The 22,001-nt window shown below is 34.7% G+C and overlaps 4 protein-coding genes and 1 pseudogene across 5 annotated transcripts; 3 read left to right on the forward strand and 2 right to left on the reverse strand.

Moving 5' to 3' along the window:
- Window positions 1–1,284: 1,284 nt before the first annotated feature.
- Window positions 1,285–3,896, forward strand: LOC104885007 (uncharacterized). The gene is made up of 3 exons (XM_057392350.1): window positions 1,285–1,872; window positions 2,846–3,218; window positions 3,343–3,896. The coding sequence occupies exons 1-3, from the start codon at window positions 1,285–1,287 to the stop codon at window positions 3,894–3,896; spliced, it is 1,515 nt and encodes a 504-aa protein (XP_057248333.1).
- Window positions 3,897–5,049: 1,153 nt separating this feature from the next.
- Window positions 5,050–6,036, forward strand: LOC104893353 (uncharacterized). Its single transcript, XM_010679450.2, has one exon. It carries the CDS (start codon window positions 5,050–5,052, stop codon window positions 6,034–6,036), a length of 987 nt encoding a protein of 328 aa, XP_010677752.2.
- A 372-nt stretch (window positions 6,037–6,408) lies between these two features.
- Window positions 6,409–7,725, forward strand: LOC104893346 (uncharacterized; annotated as a pseudogene).
- A 3,340-nt stretch (window positions 7,726–11,065) lies between these two features.
- LOC104891226 (basic endochitinase) lies at window positions 11,066–14,735 on the reverse strand. The gene is made up of 3 exons (XM_010676890.4): window positions 14,251–14,735; window positions 13,347–13,497; window positions 11,066–11,733 (listed from the first exon to the last, which is right to left on the reverse strand). Exons 1-3 carry the CDS (start codon window positions 14,648–14,650, stop codon window positions 11,298–11,300), a joined length of 987 nt encoding a protein of 328 aa, XP_010675192.1. The 5' UTR covers window positions 14,651–14,735; the 3' UTR covers window positions 11,066–11,297.
- A 1,468-nt stretch (window positions 14,736–16,203) lies between these two features.
- Window positions 16,204–21,079, reverse strand: LOC104891217 (PWWP domain-containing protein 4). Of its 2 annotated transcripts, none has more exons than XM_019248695.3 (8): window positions 20,932–21,079; window positions 19,267–19,592; window positions 19,065–19,137; window positions 18,935–18,977; window positions 18,665–18,721; window positions 18,500–18,554; window positions 17,452–17,552; window positions 16,204–16,634 (listed from the first exon to the last, which is right to left on the reverse strand). In XM_019248695.3, the coding sequence occupies exons 2-8, from the start codon at window positions 19,304–19,306 to the stop codon at window positions 16,512–16,514; spliced, it is 492 nt and encodes a 163-aa protein (XP_019104240.1). In that variant the 5' UTR covers window positions 19,307–19,592; window positions 20,932–21,079; the 3' UTR covers window positions 16,204–16,511. The 2 variants fall into 2 exon arrangements, with proteins under 2 accessions (XP_019104240.1, XP_010675180.1); XM_010676878.4 differs by having other exon boundaries at window positions 19,065–19,156.
- Between the last annotated feature and the right edge of the window lie 922 nt (window positions 21,080–22,001).

A 22,001-nucleotide genomic window follows, 5' to 3' on the forward strand; every position in this document is an offset into this window, starting at 1 on the left:
TTTTAATATACTATAATTAATGAATTAATCTGATTAATTAAAGGTAATTATTTAACTATAATTATAATATTTTGATTTAATTAATATTATCTAAAATTAATGTGATGAATCAATTTATTTTATTAATATTGACGGGGTATGGAAAGTAGGAGAGAGAAAAGGAGGTGGGGTATGGAAAAGTAGGAGAGAGAAGGTAAATGGTGAGGTTAATGAATGGAGGTGTGGGATTGTGAAATGGGAAGGGTAGGTGATAAAGTTAGTGGAAAGTTATGTGGACGAATGAAATGAAGAGAGAGAAATTATGGGGATGTTAATGAATGTTGATGTTCTACATTGGGGTTCCCCATTTGTAAAAATCAGAAAATAGGAACCCTCCCACCAATGGAGATATGTCACTCATAAGAGCACCTCCAATGGGTAAAAATACCCTCCCCATATGGAGTCTCTCTCCTCAAATGAGCCTCCACATGAGTGGGGTTGGTTCCCTATTTAATGAGCATGCTCAAGTTCTAGGGGAGTTGCCCAAATGAAGAAGAAATCAGAAGGTTACACGTGGCGGCAGGACCACTTGGGAGAAAGAAAAAAAAAACTGAACAGGCTGCCCCTGCCAGCCTGACGCACACCCAGCACCAACCAAATGCCGCCAAATGTCCATTTCCCCTTTAAAAGCAACGGTTATTTTTTAAAATAGCCGTTGCATAATTTTGGCATTTAAAAAAAATCTGCTAATCAAAATAAAAAAAAAATACCAACGTTCATATTTTTTAATTGTCTATAAATAGAGACCAATTATGCCATATTTTAGATACATTCAAATTTCTCTACCTTTTCCAATCTTTAATTTCTCTAATTTTTCTCATCTTAATTATACATTTTATTCCTCTACTCTTTAAATACTTCCAAACAAATTATCCATAATTATGAATCCTAATAATTCTAATTATGGAAATAGGCCTCAAAGAACCCCAAATTATCAATTTAATCTCAACCACCCACAAAATCCAAATTCCCCACAAAATTCTAACTCCCCACAAAATTCTAATTTCCAACAGTAATCCAAATTTCCAACAAAATTCAAATTCCCCACAAAATCCAAATTTCCATCAAAATTTCGAACAAAACCCAAATCGTCAAAATACTAATATTGCTTTTGATCCAAATATGCTCAATAACCCTCAAATCCAAGCCTTATTCCAAGCATTTGTACTCCAAAGTCAACAACCTTCTAATTTCGAAACCTCGCCCCATACTCCGGTGAATCTCTCATCTCCAATGTCTCAATATATGGATCAAAATCCTACAACTCCAGGGGGAGACGGGAGCAATAACCGAATACCGATTGGAGATTATTACCAAACTCAACAACTCGGAGACGATGATGATGCTTATGATGATGATGATGAAGATGAAGCGGACCAAGGTGGAAAAGGTAAAGATAAGATACTAAAAGAAAGGTGGGGACATGATGAGGATATAGCATTGGTCTCCGGATACCTTAATTGTGGTGGTGATCCATTAGTGGGAACAGATCAGTCAAAGGCAAAGCTTTGGAAAGAAATCAAGCGCATCTACGATGTTGAAGTGGTAAAAAAACCATCACTCATCCACCCAAGGACCATGAAGTCAATTAAAGCGCATTGGAGAACCATCAACCGACTCGTGACTTTGTGGGTATCGCAACTCGGTGAAGCCGAGCGAATGAAATCAAGTGGAATGGCTATTACGGATGTAGAGGCTAAAGCTCATGAACTATACCAACAAAAACAAAATAAAAGCTTTCAAATTGTACCATTGTTGGATGGGAATGAGACACCTTTCAAGATGGCAACCCGGATACGATTCAACTGTTGTGAGTCAATCAAGTTCAAAAAGGTCAAGTGATGAAGTTGTATCAGTTCGCCCGGATGGTGTGAAGAAGGCTAAGGCACAAAGAAAATGAAAGGAGTAGCTACAAGTTTAGATGATTTCAACAACACTTTAAGTGAAATGCAAGGTGAACGAATTACAATAAGGAAAAATATAGAAGAAATGATGGATTACCAAAAGCAGCGAGATGAAAAGAAAATGAGGTTCAAGATGTATCAATTGTTGATGACCAAACCATCTCTTGATGCGGTTGAGTTCGAATACTATGAGAAGCTAAGAGAAGAGTTTATGAAGTAGTTTAGTTATAAGGTTGTTTTATTTAGTACCCTTAATTCTTTCGTAATTCTAGTATTTATTATCCTAGTTTGTATTGTTTTAATATTTGTTATCTATTGAGAATCTTATCTTCTGAAAAGTGGATTACAATCTTATCTTCTGAAAAGTGGATTACAATCTTATCTTTTGAAAATCTTTTTTTTTGGGATTGTGTAGTCCTTTCTTATCTTCAGAGATTGCACTCTTATCATCAAATGTCTATAAAAGATGAATTGGTTGAATGATAACATCACACCATAACACCATCCTTCTTTCTACAAAAAATATCATTCTTCTTCCTTCAAACCACTTCATTCTTCTTTCTTCTTGCAACAAAAGGAAACATGAACTTGGATTACAATTCTTCAAGTTCAAGTGATGACCAGTTTGATGATATGGTCAATAACATGATTTTATACAACGCGTATCTTGAAGAACAAGAAGACTACGTAATTCAACAAGCTGTTCAAACAATTGTGCTCCAATCATAGAAGCCACTCAAAAGAAATCTCCCAAAAAAAAAAAATTATTCCAAGAGACCGTGCTGATGCAAATCAAAGGTTAATGAACGATTACTTTGTTGATCGTCCTCTATATACCGAAGACATGTTCCGACGCAGATTTCGTATGCATCGTCCTCTTTTCTTTCGAATTATGAACGCAGTCGCTGCGAAAGACAATTTTTCAACAACTACCAGACGCAACTGGGAAGCTAGGTGCCTCCACTCATCAGAAATGCACAGCAGCATTGAGGTGTCTAGCATATGGATCAGCATCTGACGCAGTCGACGAGTACATCAAAATTGCCGAATCAACAGCAAAGGAGTGCCTTGTGCACTTTGTGCAAGGAATTCGAAAAGCTTTTACGACCGAGTACTTAAGGAGGCCTACAGTAACCGACTTGCAACGCCTCTTACGTGACGGGGAAAGGCGGGGTTTTCCTGGAATGATGGGCAGCATAGATTGCATGCATTGGCAATGGAAAAATTGCCCACGAGCATGGAAAGGGTTGTATCAAGGTAGTCCAAATCTGAACGGTAATTCTAGAAGTCGTGGCCTCCGGAGACTTATGGATATGGCATGCATTTTTGGGAACACCGGAAACTTGCAATGATATCAATGTATTGGCACGCTCTCCGGTGTTTGATGATTTTTATCAAGGAAGAGCTCCTGAGGTCACATTTAATGTGAATGGTAATACCTATAATAGGGGATATTACCTAACAGATGGGATCTACCCTAAATGGGCAGTGTTCATGCCAGCAATTCGACTCCCACTATCTCCCGTCGATGAGTTGTTCACCAAACGTCAAGAATCAGTTCGGAAAGACGTCGAACGTGCGTTTGGGGTTTTACAAGCACGCTTTGCAATAATACAAAGGCCATCACTCATTTGGGATGAACACTTAATGTGGGAAATAATGCTGGCGTGTATCATTCTTCACAATATGATTGTCGAGGATGAACGGGATACATATCTAAATTATCAAGACGCATCAGACTTTGAACAAGAAAATGCCTCGGTTGCTAGTACTTCGTCTAGCCATAGGCTTGAAACATATTTTGTTCAACCTGGTCGCTACAATGATATAGGGATGCAACAATATTTGCAAAGAAGAGCTGATGCGTGGGATAGAGATGTTCACAACTCCTTACAAAAGGACTTGGCTGAACACATTTGGCACAATTGTCGCCAATCAACCAATGATGAGTGAATTATTGTTTGTAATATTAAGTTTAGCTATTGTTGTAAGAAATCTCAATTAAGTAGCTTAATTAAAAGATGAGCATAAATTAACGATTTATCGTTTTAATAGCGTGATTAGCAATTTACATAGCGTAATTAGCAACTACCGAATTTAATTAGTGTGTCATTATTTATTGATTAATTATGAAATTAATGAGGATAATTACGATTTTTTTATTTAATTATAAAGAAATCATGTTAAATATGGAGTATATAATCAATAGATAAAATATTGGTGGAGTATGGGAAAGTATGAGAGAGAAAAGGTGGTGGGGTGTAGGAAATAAGAGAGAGAAGATAAATGGGGAGGTAAATGAGTGGAGGTATGTGTTTCAAATTTGAGTAAGGTAAAATGGGGAGGTAGTGGAAAATGAGGTGGACAAATAAGGTGAGGAGAGAGAAGAAATGGGGTGCCCCATGAATGGAGATGCTCTAATAAAAAAAAATGGGGAACACCAAGGACCTACATTGGGGTTCCCCATTTGTAAAAATCAGAAAATAGGAACCCTCCCACCAATGGAGGTATGTCACTCATAATGAAAAAAAAAATGGGGTACACCAATAAATAGGAAACCATCCAATAATGATGGCCTGTGGTGTGCTGCCATGTGGAAGAGAAATGGGAAGAATCCCACGTGAAGGTGCAATTCCAGAATTTTGTATTTGCCAAAAAAAAAAATCAGCCCACCAACCAAATCACGCCAAGTGTTACACGTTGCAACACCAATGCCTCAACCAACCACAACTCGCCATGTGTCGCTGCTTTAACTTTTACAACGGTAATATTACCGTTTATTAAAAATGCCATAACTTTTTATATATAATGAATAAAAAAAATTATACCAACGGTCATATTTTTTTATCCTCAATAAATAGAGACCAATCTTGATATAGTTTCAACACTCCAAAAAATCCATAATTTTCATTAAGTATTTCATAAATCTTATTTGATAATTATGGATCCCAATCATCTTAATTATAGGAATAGATATCAACAAAATGCAAATTACGAACAAAATCCAATTTCCCAACAAAATTCCAATTACCAACAAAATCCAAATTACCAACAAAATCCAAATTTGCAACAAAATCCAAATTCAAATTCTCCTTTTGATAAGAAAATGCTAAACAATCCTCAATTCCTTGCTATGTTTCAAGCCTTTGTAAACCAGAATGCTCCTCAAAATTTGTCACCTGGCACACAACATCCAACATCTCAACGCGTAGATCCATATCCCACAACTCCGGGAGGAGACAGTAGTAGCAATAGAATGCGAGTTGAAAACCAATTTCCAACGCAATCACTCGATGATGATGAAGATGTAGTTCAAGTTCAAGTTCCAGAACCGCAAGTAACTATAAGTAAGCAAGTGAAAGATAGGTGGGTCGCAGAAGAAGATAGACACTTGGTGTCCGCTTACCTTAATTGTTCCGGTGATCCTGAGAAAGGAACAGACCGGGAGAAGGGAGCGTTATGGCTTGAAATCAAAGTGGCCTATGAAGCAACAACTGCTAAAACACCGAATGTCATGCACAAAAGAACCATGAGAGTTATTAAAAGGCGTTGGAGTCAAATCAACGAAGGTGTTACTTTATGGGTAGCACAACTTGCAGTAGTTCAGCGTATGCAAACTAGTGGTGAGGTTATTAATGACATAGAGGCTAAAGCACATGACCTTTACAGACAAAAAAAGGATAAAGCTTTCGAGTTTTACCATTGTTGGGAAGCAATGCACCACCTTACAAGATGGATGCCTGGTAAAGATTCAACCGTTGTAAGTGAAGGGAGTTCTAAGAGATCAAGCGACGAAGCCGGAACAAGTATGCGTCCCGACGGCTGGAAGAAAATGAAAGCCCAAAACAAATTGAAAGGTGTTGCAACAAGCTTGGATGAATTTAATAACACTTTAAGCGCTATGCAAAATGAGCGAGGTCTAATGAGGAAGGGAATGTCTTATATGCTCGAGTACCAGAAACAACGAGATGAAACTAAAATGAGGTTTAAGATGTTTCAATTATTGATGACAAAATCGTATCTTAAACCATTTGAGGAAGAGAATCTTGCGAAGCTGAAGGAAGAGTTCATGAAGTCACTCATTTGTTTTTAGGATAAATTTTATTATATGTTTTAATGATTAATGTTGTATTGATTTATGATTAATGTACTTGTTTAAATTTTTAAATGTAATCGTGTTTTAGTTAATGAACTTGTGTTCTAATGATTCATGTCATGTACCAATCTTATCCACTGACGTTATGTACTGCATTTTATCTTATTTACTGACATTATATATTGCAATATGCAGAGATAGAACCAATCTTATCCGCATAGACACAACCAATCATATCCGTAGATATAGATTGCAATCTTATCTATATATGTCTATAAAAGAGAAGTTACATTGCATTTGATTTTGAGAACAATATTCTCCTTCCAACAAACACTATAGCTTTCCTGCTTCTAAAAATTTCTCACAAACATGAACCCAAATGAAAATTCTTCTAGTTCAAGTGATGAATTCTTTGATGACTATGTCAACAACATCATCGCTGTGAACGAGTGTCTAGATGAAGAAGAAGATTACATGATCGAGCATGTTGCTCAAATGATTGTTGTCCCAGTTGCAGAAGAATCCAGCAACAGAAGAAGGTCTTACAAGAAGCTTAAGTACATTGATAGAGATCGTGAAGCTGCAAACACAAGATTAATGAACGATTACTTTGTTGATCGTCCGTTATACCCATAATCTATGTTTCGACGTAGATTTCGTATGTGTAGGTCTCTATTCATTCGAGTTGTGGATGCAGTTTTGCTAAACAACATAAATAATTCGAGCAACGTCAAGATGCTACTGGGAAATTAGGAGTCACTCCTATCCAGAAATGCACAACAGCGTTGAGGATGCTAGCCTACGGGGTAGCAGCTGATTCAATTGATGAGTACATCAACAGTGAACTACAAAAGCAAGCCTTGCTCACTTTGTTAAAGGGGTTCTAGAAGCGTTTACATAAGAGTACTTGAGGAGGCCTACCATTACAGATTTGCAGCGCCTCCTATATGATGGAGAAGACGGGGTTTTTCGGGCATGGTGGACAGTATAGATTGCATGCATTGGCAATGGAAAAACTGTCCGCGTGCTTGGAAAGGATTATACCAAGGAAGGAGTAAAACAACAACGGTTATCTTAGAAGTTGTTGCCTCTGGTGACTTATGGATATGGCACGCATTTTTTAGAACACCTGAAACTTGCAATGACATCAACGTATTGCAACGATCTTCGGTCTTTGATGATTTATATCAAGGTAATGCCCCTCAAGTGAACTTTACAGTCAATGGGAACACATATAACAAAGAATACTATCTAACTGATAGGATATATCCTAAGTGGGTCGTGTTCATCCCAGCGATTCGACTCTCAATGAATCCCGTGGATCAATTGTTCACTGAGCGACAAGAATCGGTCCGAAAAGATGTTGAGCGGGCCTTCGGTGTTCTTCAATCACGTTTCGCAATAATACAAAGACCAGCTCTTGTATTATGGGATGAAACGTTGTTGTGGGGGATAGTGTTGGCTTGTATAATTCTTCATAATATGATTGTTGAGGATGAGCGAGATACATATCAGAATTATGGTGACATGTCAGAATTCGAGCAAGAAAATGCAACAACAATTAGCGGATCAACGCGTACAAACTATTATGTGCAACATGGTCGACTTAATGATATTGGAATGGAACGATATATGGAAAGGCGAGCTAATGCATGGGATAGAAATGTGCACAACGCCTTACAATGAGACTTGGTTCAACATATTTGGCAAATTAATCACCAGTCTACTGATGACGATTGAAGATCTAAATTATTGCAATATTTTATTTAAAATTAATTCTATGGTAATTTGTGTTTTTTCAAATAAATTTATGGTGTTTTTTTGCGTATTTAATTGTTGTTATATTTAATGTTAAAATCGGGTAAACTATTATAATTAGCAATTATGTAATTGTCAAATTAAACCGCAAATGAAAAATGGGTAAATTGTGTAATTAAAATAACGCTTTTTTGTAATATAATATAATTAATGAATTAATCCGATTAATTATAAGGCAATTATTTAATTATAATTACCATATTTTGATTTAATTAAAATTATCTAAAATTAATGTGATGAATCAAATTATTTTATTGATATTGGTGGGGTATGGAAAGTAAGAGAGAGAAAAGGAGGTGGGGTATGGAAAAGTAGGAGAGAGAATGTGAATGGGGGGGTTAATGAATGGAGGTGTGGAATTGTGAAATAGGAAAGGTAGGTGATAAAGTTATTGGAAAGTGATGTGGACGAATGAGATGAAGAGAGAGAAATTATGGGGATGTTAATGAATGTTGATTCAAGATTTACTTGTTGTAGCAAGTAAGCAACCTCCTCTGCCCCGCGCATGATAGCAATCCAAAAGGGAAAAGGAAAAAGGAAAAGGAGGGATAGAGGAGAGGGGGAGGATGGTGCTTCATTTTTTCCCCAAATTTCTCCAGTCGATGTGGAAGAGATTATGTTTATTGAAGAGAGAGGAAAAATAGATTTTTCTCTCTATCTCCTCCCAATCTGTTATTCAAACAAGGAAACTCATTCTCCTTCTGTACCTTTCTCTATTTCCTCCTATTCAAACAAAGTTCTAATGAATCACGTTTTTTTTTTTCCTTTTCAATTTCTCTTCGAACCCCTTCCTTCACAGCTCTGCCATTTATCAACCACTAGAATTTTTTGATTTTTTTCTAAACAGAAACTCGATTTTCTTTGGCATAAGAGTCAAAATTTGAACATTAGACAGATGAAGTATAATTGTTTTTAGTTGCAAAATTTGATTGGTTTAGTTTCTGTCACTTAAGTCTCTCACCATTATTTTTGTCTTCTTTTTTACTTTTCAAAGTTAAATTCTATGAACAAAATAGAAATTTTACTGAATTTATTTATGATTTCTAATATTATAATTTTTTAGTTGGTTTTTGAATTAAGTACAATACTAACTTCTAATAAAAAAGTAAATAATTTTTTTCCTTGTCTAACTTCTAAATTCTGATTTCACTACAAATACACCTCTATTTTTATCATGACCCACCATTAATTGTGAATGGTTCTTGAGAATAGTGATTTGTAAGTAAGTTTTTGTAGATGTTTTTGTATGTATTGACGTTCTAGGTTATTAGTTTTAGTTTGTATGTTAATTTTAAGTTTAAATAAAGTTTCCCGATTATTTGAGTGATTTGCGTGATTTTTATAACGTGATTTTCTCAATTATATGAGTGATTCGTAAAGTTTATTCTTTTAAATGATTTGTGAGTGAGTGTTGTAAATTAATTTTCGGTAGTTTTCTTTGAGTGTCGATTTTGATTTTGACATTCCTTTTGTAATTTAGAAAGGGAATGGGCAAAATAGGCATTTTAAAAAAGGACACCATTGCTCTCCCCTTCCCTTATATATATACTAGAATTTTTTGCACGCGATGCGTGCTTGAATTTTTTGTCGAAACAGAAACTCGATTTTCTTCGGCATAAGAGTCGAAATTTGAACATTAGACATACGAAGTATAATTGTTTTTAGTTGCAAAATTTGAGTGGTTAAGTTTCTGTCACTTAAGTCTCTTACCATTCTTTTTGTTTTTTTTTTTTACTTTTGAAAGTTAAATTCTATGAACAAAATAGAAATTTTATTGAATTTATTTATGATTTTTAATATTATAATTTTTTAGTTGATTTTTGAATTAAGTACAATACTTCATAAATTGTAAGTAAAGTGGACACTTTGATTTTAAGTCAATTATATTTTTGGTATTTTTGTTTGATGCCCCCTTTGATTTGTTAGTAGATTTGTAATTTAGAATGGGAAGGGGCTAACATAGTCTCTTCATTCGAGGACACCATATCTCCCCCCTTCTCTTATATAATAGAGATATGTTGTATTTTAATTCTTGAATGATATTTTACATAAATCTGTTTACCTTGATAATTAATCGCTAGTATATAATAGAAAAATATAGGTCCAAATATATGTAAAAGTTATATTATACTCCATCCGTCCTCTATTAGTTTACCCTTTTTTTTTGCACAGAGTTTTAGGAGGAATAGTATTGTGGGGCATACAAAGAGAGAGAAAAGATTATTTATTCTTAAAGTTGAATATATGTGTAATGAAAAGTTTGTGGTCTCATTCCAAAAATAGCAAAAAAAAAAAAGGGGTAAACTAATAAGGGACACTCTTAAAAGGAATACGGGTAAACTAATAGAGGACGGATGGAATATAGGAAACACTATAAAAAAAGTAAATAATTTTTTTCCTTGTCTAACTTTTAACTGATTTCACTACAAATACACCTCTATTTTTTATCATGGCCCATCATTAATTGTGAATGATTGTTGAGAATAGTAATTTGTAAGTAAATTTTTGTAAATGTTTTTGTATGTATTGACGTTCTAGGTTAGTATTGTATGTTAATTTTAATTAGTTTTAATAAAGTTTCTTGATTATTTGAGTGATTTGCGTGATTTTTATAATGTGATTTTCTCAATTGTATGAGTGATTTGTAAAGTTTCATCTTTTAAGTGATTTGTGAGTGAGTGTTGTACATTAATTTTCGGTAGTTTTCTTTGAGTGTCGATTTTGACATTCCTTTTGTAATTTAGAAAAAAAATAGGGGCAAAATAGGCATTTCAAAAGAGGACACCATTGCTCCCCCTTCCCTTATATAATAGAAGATATATATATATATATATATATATATATATATATATATTAATAAGGTAAGTAGAAACGTTGACAAAATTATCAATGCCACTTATTCTAAAGCATTACTTCTACAAAACTAGCTAAAGTTTCTTCCAATAATGAGCAGTGCATAACCCCTGTTTTTGACATTAGATTAGGCAAAAACGTCGTGGAGTTGAACCATAGCACGCACAGATTACTGCTACAAGAGATGAGTGCTAATAATTCTCCCTCTCTCTTTCCTAATTAAGGTACATGTTCGTTTTTAGCCAAATTTGACAAAAATAAATAACCAAGTATAATTTGTGGTAATTGATAAGCTTGGAAGAGTTGTACACATATTAAGGTAGCTAGGTATATAACAAACCGAAAACATTACACGTACTAGTAAGTATGAGACAATTTATTCAGTATTTATATCGTGCACTTAGGATTCTCATCGAAAATGATGTTCTCAATAAGTACATTATATGCGTATGGTGTAAAGCTCATGCATGGGTCTTCATGTTTACATATGTATTATATGTATCTACTACTTTGCTACCTTTATTTTGCCAGAACATATTATTATTACATTTTATTTTTTTGAGGGGAAGATATATTATTACTTTGTGCTACATGAACATATATCTTTGTTTAATTGGTTTGTCCTCCGCAGCTCCGCTAGTCCGCCTAGGCGCTTGTGCAAACGGTTGCTGGGAATAACAATCTAAATTGTTCCCATAGCTGACTCCCAAAATATCACAATATCTCTTATAAAACCCAATACGATCAGCCACCTTAGCGTTTTGGCCTTTGCCACATTCGAGCCCACCATTGATTATATTGGTAATCACACCGTAGCCTGGGACCCGGCCTGCCGCCTGGTCCGCCGATGATGGGTTCCACCCTCCAACGATGACATTGTGGCACGAGGGCTTGTTTCCTTGTGCTGTCATCCAAAACCATATGGCTGTCTTGAATGATATGGTTGCGTCAGTGGCAACTAAATCTGGGTTGTTTATAAGGTCTACGTTGATGGCTTGACCTGCTAGCCCATAGTTGTAGTTGCTGCACAAATCACGCAATAAATATTACCTAACTACAACTTTAAAAAATTCAATTTTTGCCTGCCTATAACTCCAAAAATGGATGTCTTGGCTTTGTTTGCAAGCCTAAATAACACAAAGTTTTGCTAATAACTAGAGACATTACTAAACATCAATGTTGAAAGGATAATGAGTTAGAATTTATGACCAAATTGCACATTATTTGAGCATACTGGGATCAGGGATGTCAGGAGCATCAAGGACGCAGCTCGCTGCCAATGCTTGCACATCATGCACTACATGGAGATAGAGACGTGGCATATGCACCTCATGCACTAGGTCACGCCCGCATTGTGCATTCAGCAACGGGGAGCTTTGTTATGCGAAAAACTTTATCTACCCAGTGGGTCAACAATCTACTATACATAAAAATAAATAAATAGTGGAATCCAACTTATTAGTTTTAATAGTTATTTAATTTTCTATTTCTAGTAGGTTAACTATCCACGGGGTAGATGTAGCATTTTCCTTTTGTTATCCAAGGACCAAGGTACACAATACTCATGACTTTCGAATTCCAGTACACCACTTCCCAAACCTAATCTTATAATTTGGTATTCCCTCGTTCATAATGAAATTCCGAAAAAAAAATAGTGTTCAAGATACACCTTGTACCTAATTATCTCTTCCTTTGTTTTTAAATAAGTGCAATAATTTGACTTTTATGTTTGGAAACACACAATGTTGACCATCAAAATATCTAATTATGCATTTGTAAAAATTACCCAAAAGTTAATATCATGAAATATTCAGTGAAAATTCGACAACATTTATTTGATCATTTTTGTTTTTATGGGATATATATAAGCATTAAATATATTTCCTGAAATAGTATTATCTGAAGAATTAATAGCACAATCACACGTTAATTGATAAAACTAATGCTTATTTATTGCTTAATATTTTCATTTTTAACCGCTTATACGTAGTCCTTAGGGCTACGTATAACATTTTCCTTTATACTTCCTCCGTTTCTAAATAAGTGCAACATTTGCATAGTGTTAGTATTCACAGTTTAAACTTTAATTAGCTTTGGTGATTTACATTTTAGAAAAAACATAGTCATGTGATATCTTGTTAGATTCGTCTGAATGTAAAAAAATTTAATATCAACTTTTTATAATTTTTACTTATTGATAATTGAAGATATTAATGGTTAAAATAATGCATTGGCAAACGTGAAAATAAGAAGTGTTTCATTTATTTAGAAACGGAGGAAGTATATTAATAAAAGATGCGGTCAAAGTAAGATGTGTAAATAGTGCAAAAGTTAAAGTGTTGCTCTTAAAAAGAAATAGATGAAGTATTTGACTACTTATTGATAAATAAATAAAAATTACTAAAAGACACATTGAAAATTGAATAAAATTTCATGTGATTATATTTTTTTTCCTTTCAATGGGGAATTTATGATCAAACTTTATACTAAATTTTTGACTTTAGAAAAAGCAAATGAAAAGTTATCATAGAACGGATAAAGTAGTCTCAAAACTTGGTGACTATTTCCTTTTTTTTAATCTATTGAAAACAAGTAATTTAGAAATATTAGAGCAGAAAGAAAGAAAAAAAACTTACTGGGTCAATTGGATGGGGCCTCGACCGTAGTACAATTTACCAGCAGGGCATGGCCAACTGGGAGAATCACAATAGGCTCCTTGAGCGTTCTGCTCTCTAAGAAAACAATAACCCCATGAATATGGCCCATCTGGCGCAGTAGCCCATCCTCCTGTTAATAAATTGATTGTAACAATATTTATCAAAGATTCAAAGGTCTTCCAAACACACCATGATATAACAAAACACAAGGAAATTATTGAATTATTTCATATCTAAAATGTACTCCCTCCGTCCCATAAACACAGGTGATCAAAATTGACTCAATCGTCCATCTAATCAAGTTTGATTTTAGCCAGGTTGAAGAGATTTTCTTTTCCCATCCCAATAATCAAGCAATTAATTTAAACATATTCTTTGATGGCCTAGATTATTACTTATTCAAGCTAATTAAGTCATGACTCATGAGTAGTTTGTCCAATCTAATTCTTCAATTGGGCCAAATTTTCTCAAAATCCGAACCATGATAAATTCTAAAGTAGAAGAATAAAGGAAAATTTATCAGAAACTACTTTTTATAACCACTTTTTTTGTGAGAAACCATCCTTTGAAAAAAATTGGTTAATTAGCCATCTTTTTGGTTTTTTTTGTTGGAAGCCACCACTTGTTGGAATTCGGTGGTTGACCTCGATTTTTCAGCGTTGACCATCATATTTTCGCCATTTTTCCAATAACAAAAAAAGTAGTGACTCTATTAATTTTAGTTTAGATGAAATTTGTCTTACAAGAATCTTCTAAGACAACCATGTTTAGGAGTAAACTCAACAATTATAAAATCATATCCATGATCACATAAGAACCAACATCACTAATTATCATAGATGAGAAACAATTATGAACTGTATTATCAAATAAAATGACTAACCAGTGGTCTCATGAGAGGTTTGAGCAAAGAAAGCAGCAAGCTCTCTTTTACGAGTACTATCATCTCCACTAGTGCCAAATCCACTAAAAGAACGTGCAGCAGCAATGAAAGCATTATATGTATAAAACCCATTACCTGGGCAGCTATTTTCGTTGCGGTGTTTGAGCATTTGCTCATACAAGGCAGGGGTGATGATGGACCCGACATCACCCCTGCTAGGCGAACATTGGCTTTGACAACCAGTTCCACAATATGGGTTGGTATTTCCACACCATCCATACTGGCTACAACAAAGGCCATTGGGGCATAGTGCACCACCAGCCTGATTACCACATAGCTCAGCTGATGTTATTCCTAGTAAACAACACAAAAGAAGAACAAATATTTTGTAGGATCTCATGTTTGTGGGTTTAATTGAGTGTGTGTTTGTGCATAGAGTGCAAGGGTGTTATATAGCACAAGTAATTGCCGTGTTGGGGGTGGTTTATCACGTTGAAATGGTCAAACTCGAGTAGCTGCTCATTCAGTTAGCATCGCATCGAAATATCTTATATAATACTGTTTGTGTAAAATCGTACACGAAATGACGAATTTTTTTTGTTGAAAATAAATGAAAAAATTGTACACCAAATAATAGATAAGGTAGTCATCAAAATGAAGTGGCCCCATTTGTCTACATATACAAATGAAAATAGTCATCAAAATTAGGTATTTAGATCAAGTCTCACTATATCGAGTTAATGTATTCTTGTAAATTTAATTGGGTTTGGTTCTTGTCGGATGGGGTCATCGATCAAATCAAGGCGGACTAATTTTGAGTTTCAGTATGAGACATGTTATTACCAAGTTTATCTGAATTCTAAGCAAATTTCAATATGGATCATTAATTGGATTTGGTTCTTATCATATGGTTTCATTGATCTATTCAAGTCCAACTAATTTTGAGTTTGAGAATGAGACATGTTATTACCAAGTTAATCTGAATTCTAAGCGAATTTCAAAAATGGGTCATTAATGAATTTAGATCAATTTTGAATCATATTGTTCTTGATTCGAGTCTTGTTCGAATCAAGTTACTCTGGGTTTTATTTTGTTCAATCAAGTTATTGTTGACTCAATTTTGTTCATAAGGGGACAAATCAAATATCAAGTCGGCTTGAAAACGATTAGGTTGATTAACATTTTTCTGCTAAGGGCTTCTCTCATCTACCACATTGAAAGTTATAGGAAGGTTGCAATTGAGGCAAAGAGGTACATCATTACTACGAAGATAAGGAAGTTTAAGATCTCCGAATGTGATATTGTTTAATACTTCTTCCGTTTCTAAATAAGTGCAACATTTGCATAGTGTTTACTATTCACAGTTTAAACTTTAATTAGCTTTGGTGATTTACATTTTAGGAAAAACATAGTCATGTGGGATCTTGTTAGATTCGTCTGAATGTGAATTTTTTAATATAAACTTTTTATAATTTTTACTTATTGATAATTGAAGATATTAATGGTTAAAATAATGCATTGGCAAACGTGCAAACAAGAAATGTTGCACTTATTTAGAAACGGAGGAAGTATTGTGTTTGTACTTTGTAGTACATTTTTGGCTGGTAAATAAAACTCCCAACATTAAAGTTCTACATTTCGCGTCCAACCAAACAACTTTTGTCTGGAATGGAATCATGTTTCACATATTTCCTTTCCTATCAAAACACCAGTATATAATCAAGTTGGAGAGCCATGTAGTACTCCCAGACATTGCATGAAAGGGGCCATGGTGATATGGTCCGGCCATGAAACAATCCGGTAGTGCATGTGGCAGGTGCTTGTGCGGTGCAGAAAGTGATGGTGGATGAGGGGCGTAGACGGCTTACAGGAGGAGAGGGTCAAGTGAAATAAATCAGGGCAAAAATTGTACAATAGAACGACATTGCACAACAAAGCAACAAGAAGATCAGCTGAATGAAAGCTGTAAACCTCAATCTAAACATTTGGAGGCATTGCATATTTTTCATTTGTTCTACAACAAAAACAAAAAAAAACTGCCACTGGACTAAAAGAATTCAGCTTGAAATCCTCCCCTCCAAAAAAAAAGCTTCTGCTCTTTTGTATCTTTGCACCAGTCACTCCACATTTTGCCGAACTCCCCAAATAACCACTTGAGATTAGAATGATACACTGAATACAACACTTACTAACAAAAAGCATGACTAATCTAGATATTTGTAGGGGATAATCAATGTACCTAACTCACAAACATTTGTTCACTACACAGCAGATAAAACTCGTCCATCTTTCAGAAATGGGGACCCAGAAGGGGCTGTGAGGCCAAGATCCTGCATTACTTTCAATCTCCGAGCAGTTCCTTCCGGTGTCTGAGGAGTGTCATCCTGAAACATCAAGGTAATGTTTAACACGATTCAGAGACTGTAACACTGAATAATGATAATGGGTATTGCATTTAAGTTTCTGAACATCACAGAGACACAAGAGTATTGATTTATACTTTTCCTTCACCTTGAATATCTGAGAGAAACATCTTTTTAAAAAAATAAAAATTCATGGGCTAAGCTCAAGCATGATTCAAGAACATAGCTATAGTTACATCAGCTTTACCCTCCAACAGATGCTAGAATATTAGTGTATTACCAACCTACAATTAGCTATCTAGCTGTCAGTTTGTTCTGCTTCTTCAGCATCAATAAGTTCATGACATCCGACGAATGCAGATCTTGCTCAAAAAACTAAAAGAGACCAAATTCTTTTTGGAAAAAAAGAGGGAAAACTAATTGTCGTACAACTCAGGAAACTCTCAAAAACTATGTCGAGCACAATGCTGCAATATAATTACGTATCTTTTTCATAGGATACACAACAAACTTTGGCCATCAATATCTTTATATTTATGGATAAGTAAAAAAGCATAAAAAGTTGATATCTTAAAAATATATATTGGAAAGAATCTAACAAAATCTCTTATGATAGTAACTTTTTCATTTACATTTGTTTAAATATATTTTGTTTTGTAAAGTTTGACCATCGAGATATATGTTGCAATATAATACAGCTAGGCGATAGCCAGCTGATCAGGTCAGAATCCTTATATAGGTTTTATATAGTTTCTTGGTGTGATTTATATTCATAGGTAGGTCGTCATCTTTACCTCCACATGATTTGTTGTCCATAAAGAAGAGAAGGTATACTCACATATCTAAAACTATCTGGTTTGCATTTCTTCTTAAGCCCATCTAGCTCATCAGTTGCTCTCTTCGAAGGTACTGTTTTCTCCTTGCCTACACTTCCATTCCCTGCACTTGTTCATCATTTATTGACATCAATCATAAACAACATAAAGCTATTCCTAAGAACACAACACACAAGGCTCGGGTCTTTTGGACTGAATTTGGCTGAACTAAACTGAAATGGAAGCTGAACTAAACCAAACTGAACTGAATACAAGCATAAAAATCAAACTGACGGAAAAGTCCCAGAGAACAGGGCCTAAATTCTAGTATTTCAAGGTTATGACGGATGCAACAGATGACAAAATATCAACTAATAAAAGCAGTATCGAGAAATCACAATTTCATTGCCCTTTTATACCACATAATATCACACTTCCAAGCAATCATGCATTCTTGACGAGGTCTCAGGAAAAGGTTTTACTCGTTCGACTATGGTAATTTCTACCATTAAGCAGTCTTGCAGCATCAAGGAGTCCTTGAAACATCAACTATTAACCCACCCACCTATTCTTGGAACCAACACCATGTATTTAGAACTCCATGCTACAGATTGCTACTGTACAATTGATTCTATTACATTGAGAGTGAACACCAAACATCACAAAGAAATATTTATCGCAGTCCTCCAAGTTCAAAAACATATCCTTTCAGTGTTTTTTTTTCAGCCAATAGCCAGCAAGGTACACCAAGCAGTCATTTCATATTAAATACTACACGGCATTATTTCACGCAATATCTCGACGCACAATATTTTTTTCAAGCCATATATACTGTTTACACTGAAAGATGAAATCACGCAAGGATTCAATTCAAGCAATAGGAAGTTCAAGACAACCCAAAATCAAATCATTAACATCTCACACTGTATGACACATGAAACAAAGATGCTTGAGAGAAGAGCTACTACCCGACATACCCTCCCTTCACCCCCTCCAAGGAAAACGAATAAGAAACGAAATATAGTGGGTAAAAAGAGCCTTCAGGACCTGTCAACTACATATTCGGCTTACCTTTGGCTTTAGCTCTTCGTGAGTTAGTTCTCCGAGATCGTAATTTAGAGAGTTCCTACGATCACATACGATTGTCAAGAAAATTCCAATAAAATACAAAACATAAATTTTTGATAAAGTGTTCACCAAGAATGCATGATATATAAATTAACACATAAAAACTACCTGCTCCAAGGCCTTCTGAAACATATCTCTTTGACTACTCTTATTTTGCTTTAGTACCTGAGATTTGAAGAATAGCAATCATCACAGAGAAGTGACCATGGTATTAAACAGGTGTAGTACCATCTAGTGGGTACTATTGGGTAGTCAGGAACCTAAATGCTATGAGTTAGAAAATCTCCATTGAAGATATATAATTCATGAGTTATAAGAATCAAAAGGCTATCAACTTTAAGCCTTAAACAGAAATACTAATTAGGAAGTGAAACTAACATTATTAAACTCCAAGAGACTTGCCACAGGGTCCACGTATGAGCTGCAAATAGTCAAACAGAGAATTTATTAAAGGTGTTTCAAGAAATGCATAGCAAAAACATACAAGTAAGAAGAACAAAACACTAACTAGTCATATGTTCCATATAGGCGCACGAGAACTTCATTGCTTTTTCCCTTGCGAGGTTTATTATTATCACTTACTGCATTTTCATCCACAATCTATCTCAGAAGCATCCAAATAAAGTAATTAGCTTGACAATCATATCATCTTGTCCAATTCTAGGTTTGTGGGAAAATACAAAGGAAATCATCAAGAAGAGCAAATGCACCTGTGCAGGCCACCATGGAGCGCCACGCAACTTGATCCATGTTATCTCTCCCGGTCTGAACTCAGCATTGGACTGCTTTTGCAGAGCTCCATCCTTTCCCCTGTCACCCACATGTTCCTTGCCATTTGCAAGACCTTTCTTATCCATTGTAAACTTCAAGTGAAATTTTTTCTGGCTAGAGTAGACAGTCTATACACAGTATACTAGAAAGTACAACAATTGTCCAGCTTCCACTGCCCTATATATTACAAGAAATTGCACCCAAAGAAGTGTGACTGAACAGATTATCATACTCCATATCAAAAGCTAATCTTCCAAAAGGATCCCTGCATTCCAACACATATACTTATATTAACATATGTTGATCCAACAAACTATTCCGTATTTAACTATTATAACCTCATAAGTTGACAAAGAAGAAATCAATGTTGTATTCGCTGACAACACGGCCAGTCGACTAATAAAGGACTATTGTAAGTAAAACGTTGGTGTGCACAACAAATTAAAAAAAAAAAAATCAATACTTGTTCTGTAGACACCTAGTAAGAGATGACCCTTAAGATAATGACACATCTAATACACCAATTTATATCTCTACGAAAACCCGCTAATTAAGCCACTCGCTTAAATAACGACTACAAACCCCAAATTAAGGAAATGACAAGGAAAAGTTCCTAGTTCCCATGTCCAGTTATGGGAAGCAAAGTTCCCCAAAATACTTGACTGCCAACCCTACCAAATCTCCTTTTCTGTAAGAAAAGTGGTTCAAAGCTCTAGCAATCATTGAACCACTAAGCCAATATTTCTAAACCTCGTCTGGTTTCAAACACCATTGATTTCTATATTACTCCAATCTACCAGGCTATGAGAGAGGCTAATTAAACTCCCATTTGGCGAAACCAGCAGATCCCCAACTAAGATTATATTATAACTTTGACATTAATTTGCCCAACTTTAAGATTATAATATAACTTTGACATTAATTTGCCCAACTTTAAGATTATATTATAACTTTGACATTAATTTGCCCAACTTTAAGATTATATTATAACTTTGACATGTTTCCTGACAATGTTAACACACACATCCTCATGGCTTTAGTAATTTGGTATTCCAATCATTCCACATTTCCACTAATAAAAGACACTACATCCAAAAAGTAAAGCCAAATTTCAAAACTAAAAAAAAGATCAGAGAAAGAAATATCCTGATCAGGAAAATACCCAGAAATTGCATATGATAGCAAAGTATGTTTGAAAAATGTAGCATTTCTCTGCTAAATCATCCTATAATGGGCACATTTTGGCAAAAATTAGTAAATTACCCACTAAAAATGCTTCTACCTTTAGAAATTCCTCTTTCAGCTACTTCTTAGAAGACAAAATCGAACCCACATTCACATAACACACACAAAAAAAAAAGTCAAAAAATAGAAAATAAAAATAAAAATCACCAGCAGAAAAAAACAACATAGGAGTACATTAAACTCTATATTTCACGCAATTTAATCAGAAACAATGCACTTGCGGAAAAAAAATTAGAAGGGTATAATTTAAGTGAACAGACAAAAAAAAGTAAGAATCTTGCGGAAGATTCAGAATCAAGAAGAAAGAAAATTGCAAGAGCAAAGCAAACAAGAGGTGTAGAAGAGGTACGAGTACTTACTAACGAAGAAAAAACAGCAAATTGGAAGTGCTCAGATAAAGAAATAAGGGAGTAAAGAGTTTCAGAAACAAAAGTGAATCATTGAAGAAGGTTGTGAAAAAAGACGAGTTTGTTGACAAATAAAAATGGGGTACACTCCATAGTGAAGCTGTGCTGACATTCGCCAGTGAATTGTCGCGTCACGGCATTATTATTTTTTATTATTTTGTTTAGATCTATTTCGAGAACCCGTGGTAAGATGAATTTCTTCTAAATTATCGGGTCACTTACTCAAAGGCCAATTTAATAGAGTCCAACTTAATTTTTTAAGAATAATACTCATGATAGATGGACACTAATAATCAATAGAGTCCAAGTTAATTTTTTAAGAATAATATTCATATTCATAGATCGGCGACAGGGATGGCAATCCAGTCCAAATTCGACCCTAGTCCGCTCTGATCCGAAAGAAAAAATCTTAGCCGACTCCGATAAAAAATAATTCGCATCTGACTCCGTTTAAAAAGTCCGACTCCGAGTCGTAGCAGGATCGGAGTCGGATCTCATAATATAATCCGACATCCGAATCCGACTTCAACTTTAAGTCAATTAATCATTTTTTCTTATTTATGTTGATGTACTCCCTCTGTTTTTTTTTATCATTCTCACTTTCTTGTGCGCGTCTTCCAATGCACGTTTTAAAACTTAAATATCTTTCATTATATAATAGGAAAAATTATAACGATTGAATATTAATAAAGTACTAATTGAGACGAATCAAACAAGACCCCACATGACTATGTTTTTTCTTATAAATTGAGAACATTTGAGAAGATTCTCTCTATGTATGAATAGTGTCAAGATTCCAAATGAGAAAGATAAAAAAAACAGAGGGAGTATCATCTATACAAATATATTAAAAGGCGTGCGAAAACAAGAAATTGTGCCACGTGGCGCTCTCCCTAGAGAGTTTTTGGTTCATGTAATCCATGTACAATAAAAATTTTAAGAAATTGCATAGTATAGGGTTTGATCCCAAGACCTCAAGTACATATACTAAAGTTTTAACCACTAGGCTAAGTTGTATTTAG

Source organism: Beta vulgaris, chromosome 1 (genome assembly GCF_026745355.1).
Source record: "Beta vulgaris subsp. vulgaris cultivar EL10 chromosome 1, EL10.2, whole genome shotgun sequence".
Lineage (NCBI taxonomy): Eukaryota > Viridiplantae > Streptophyta > Magnoliopsida > Caryophyllales > Amaranthaceae > Beta > Beta vulgaris.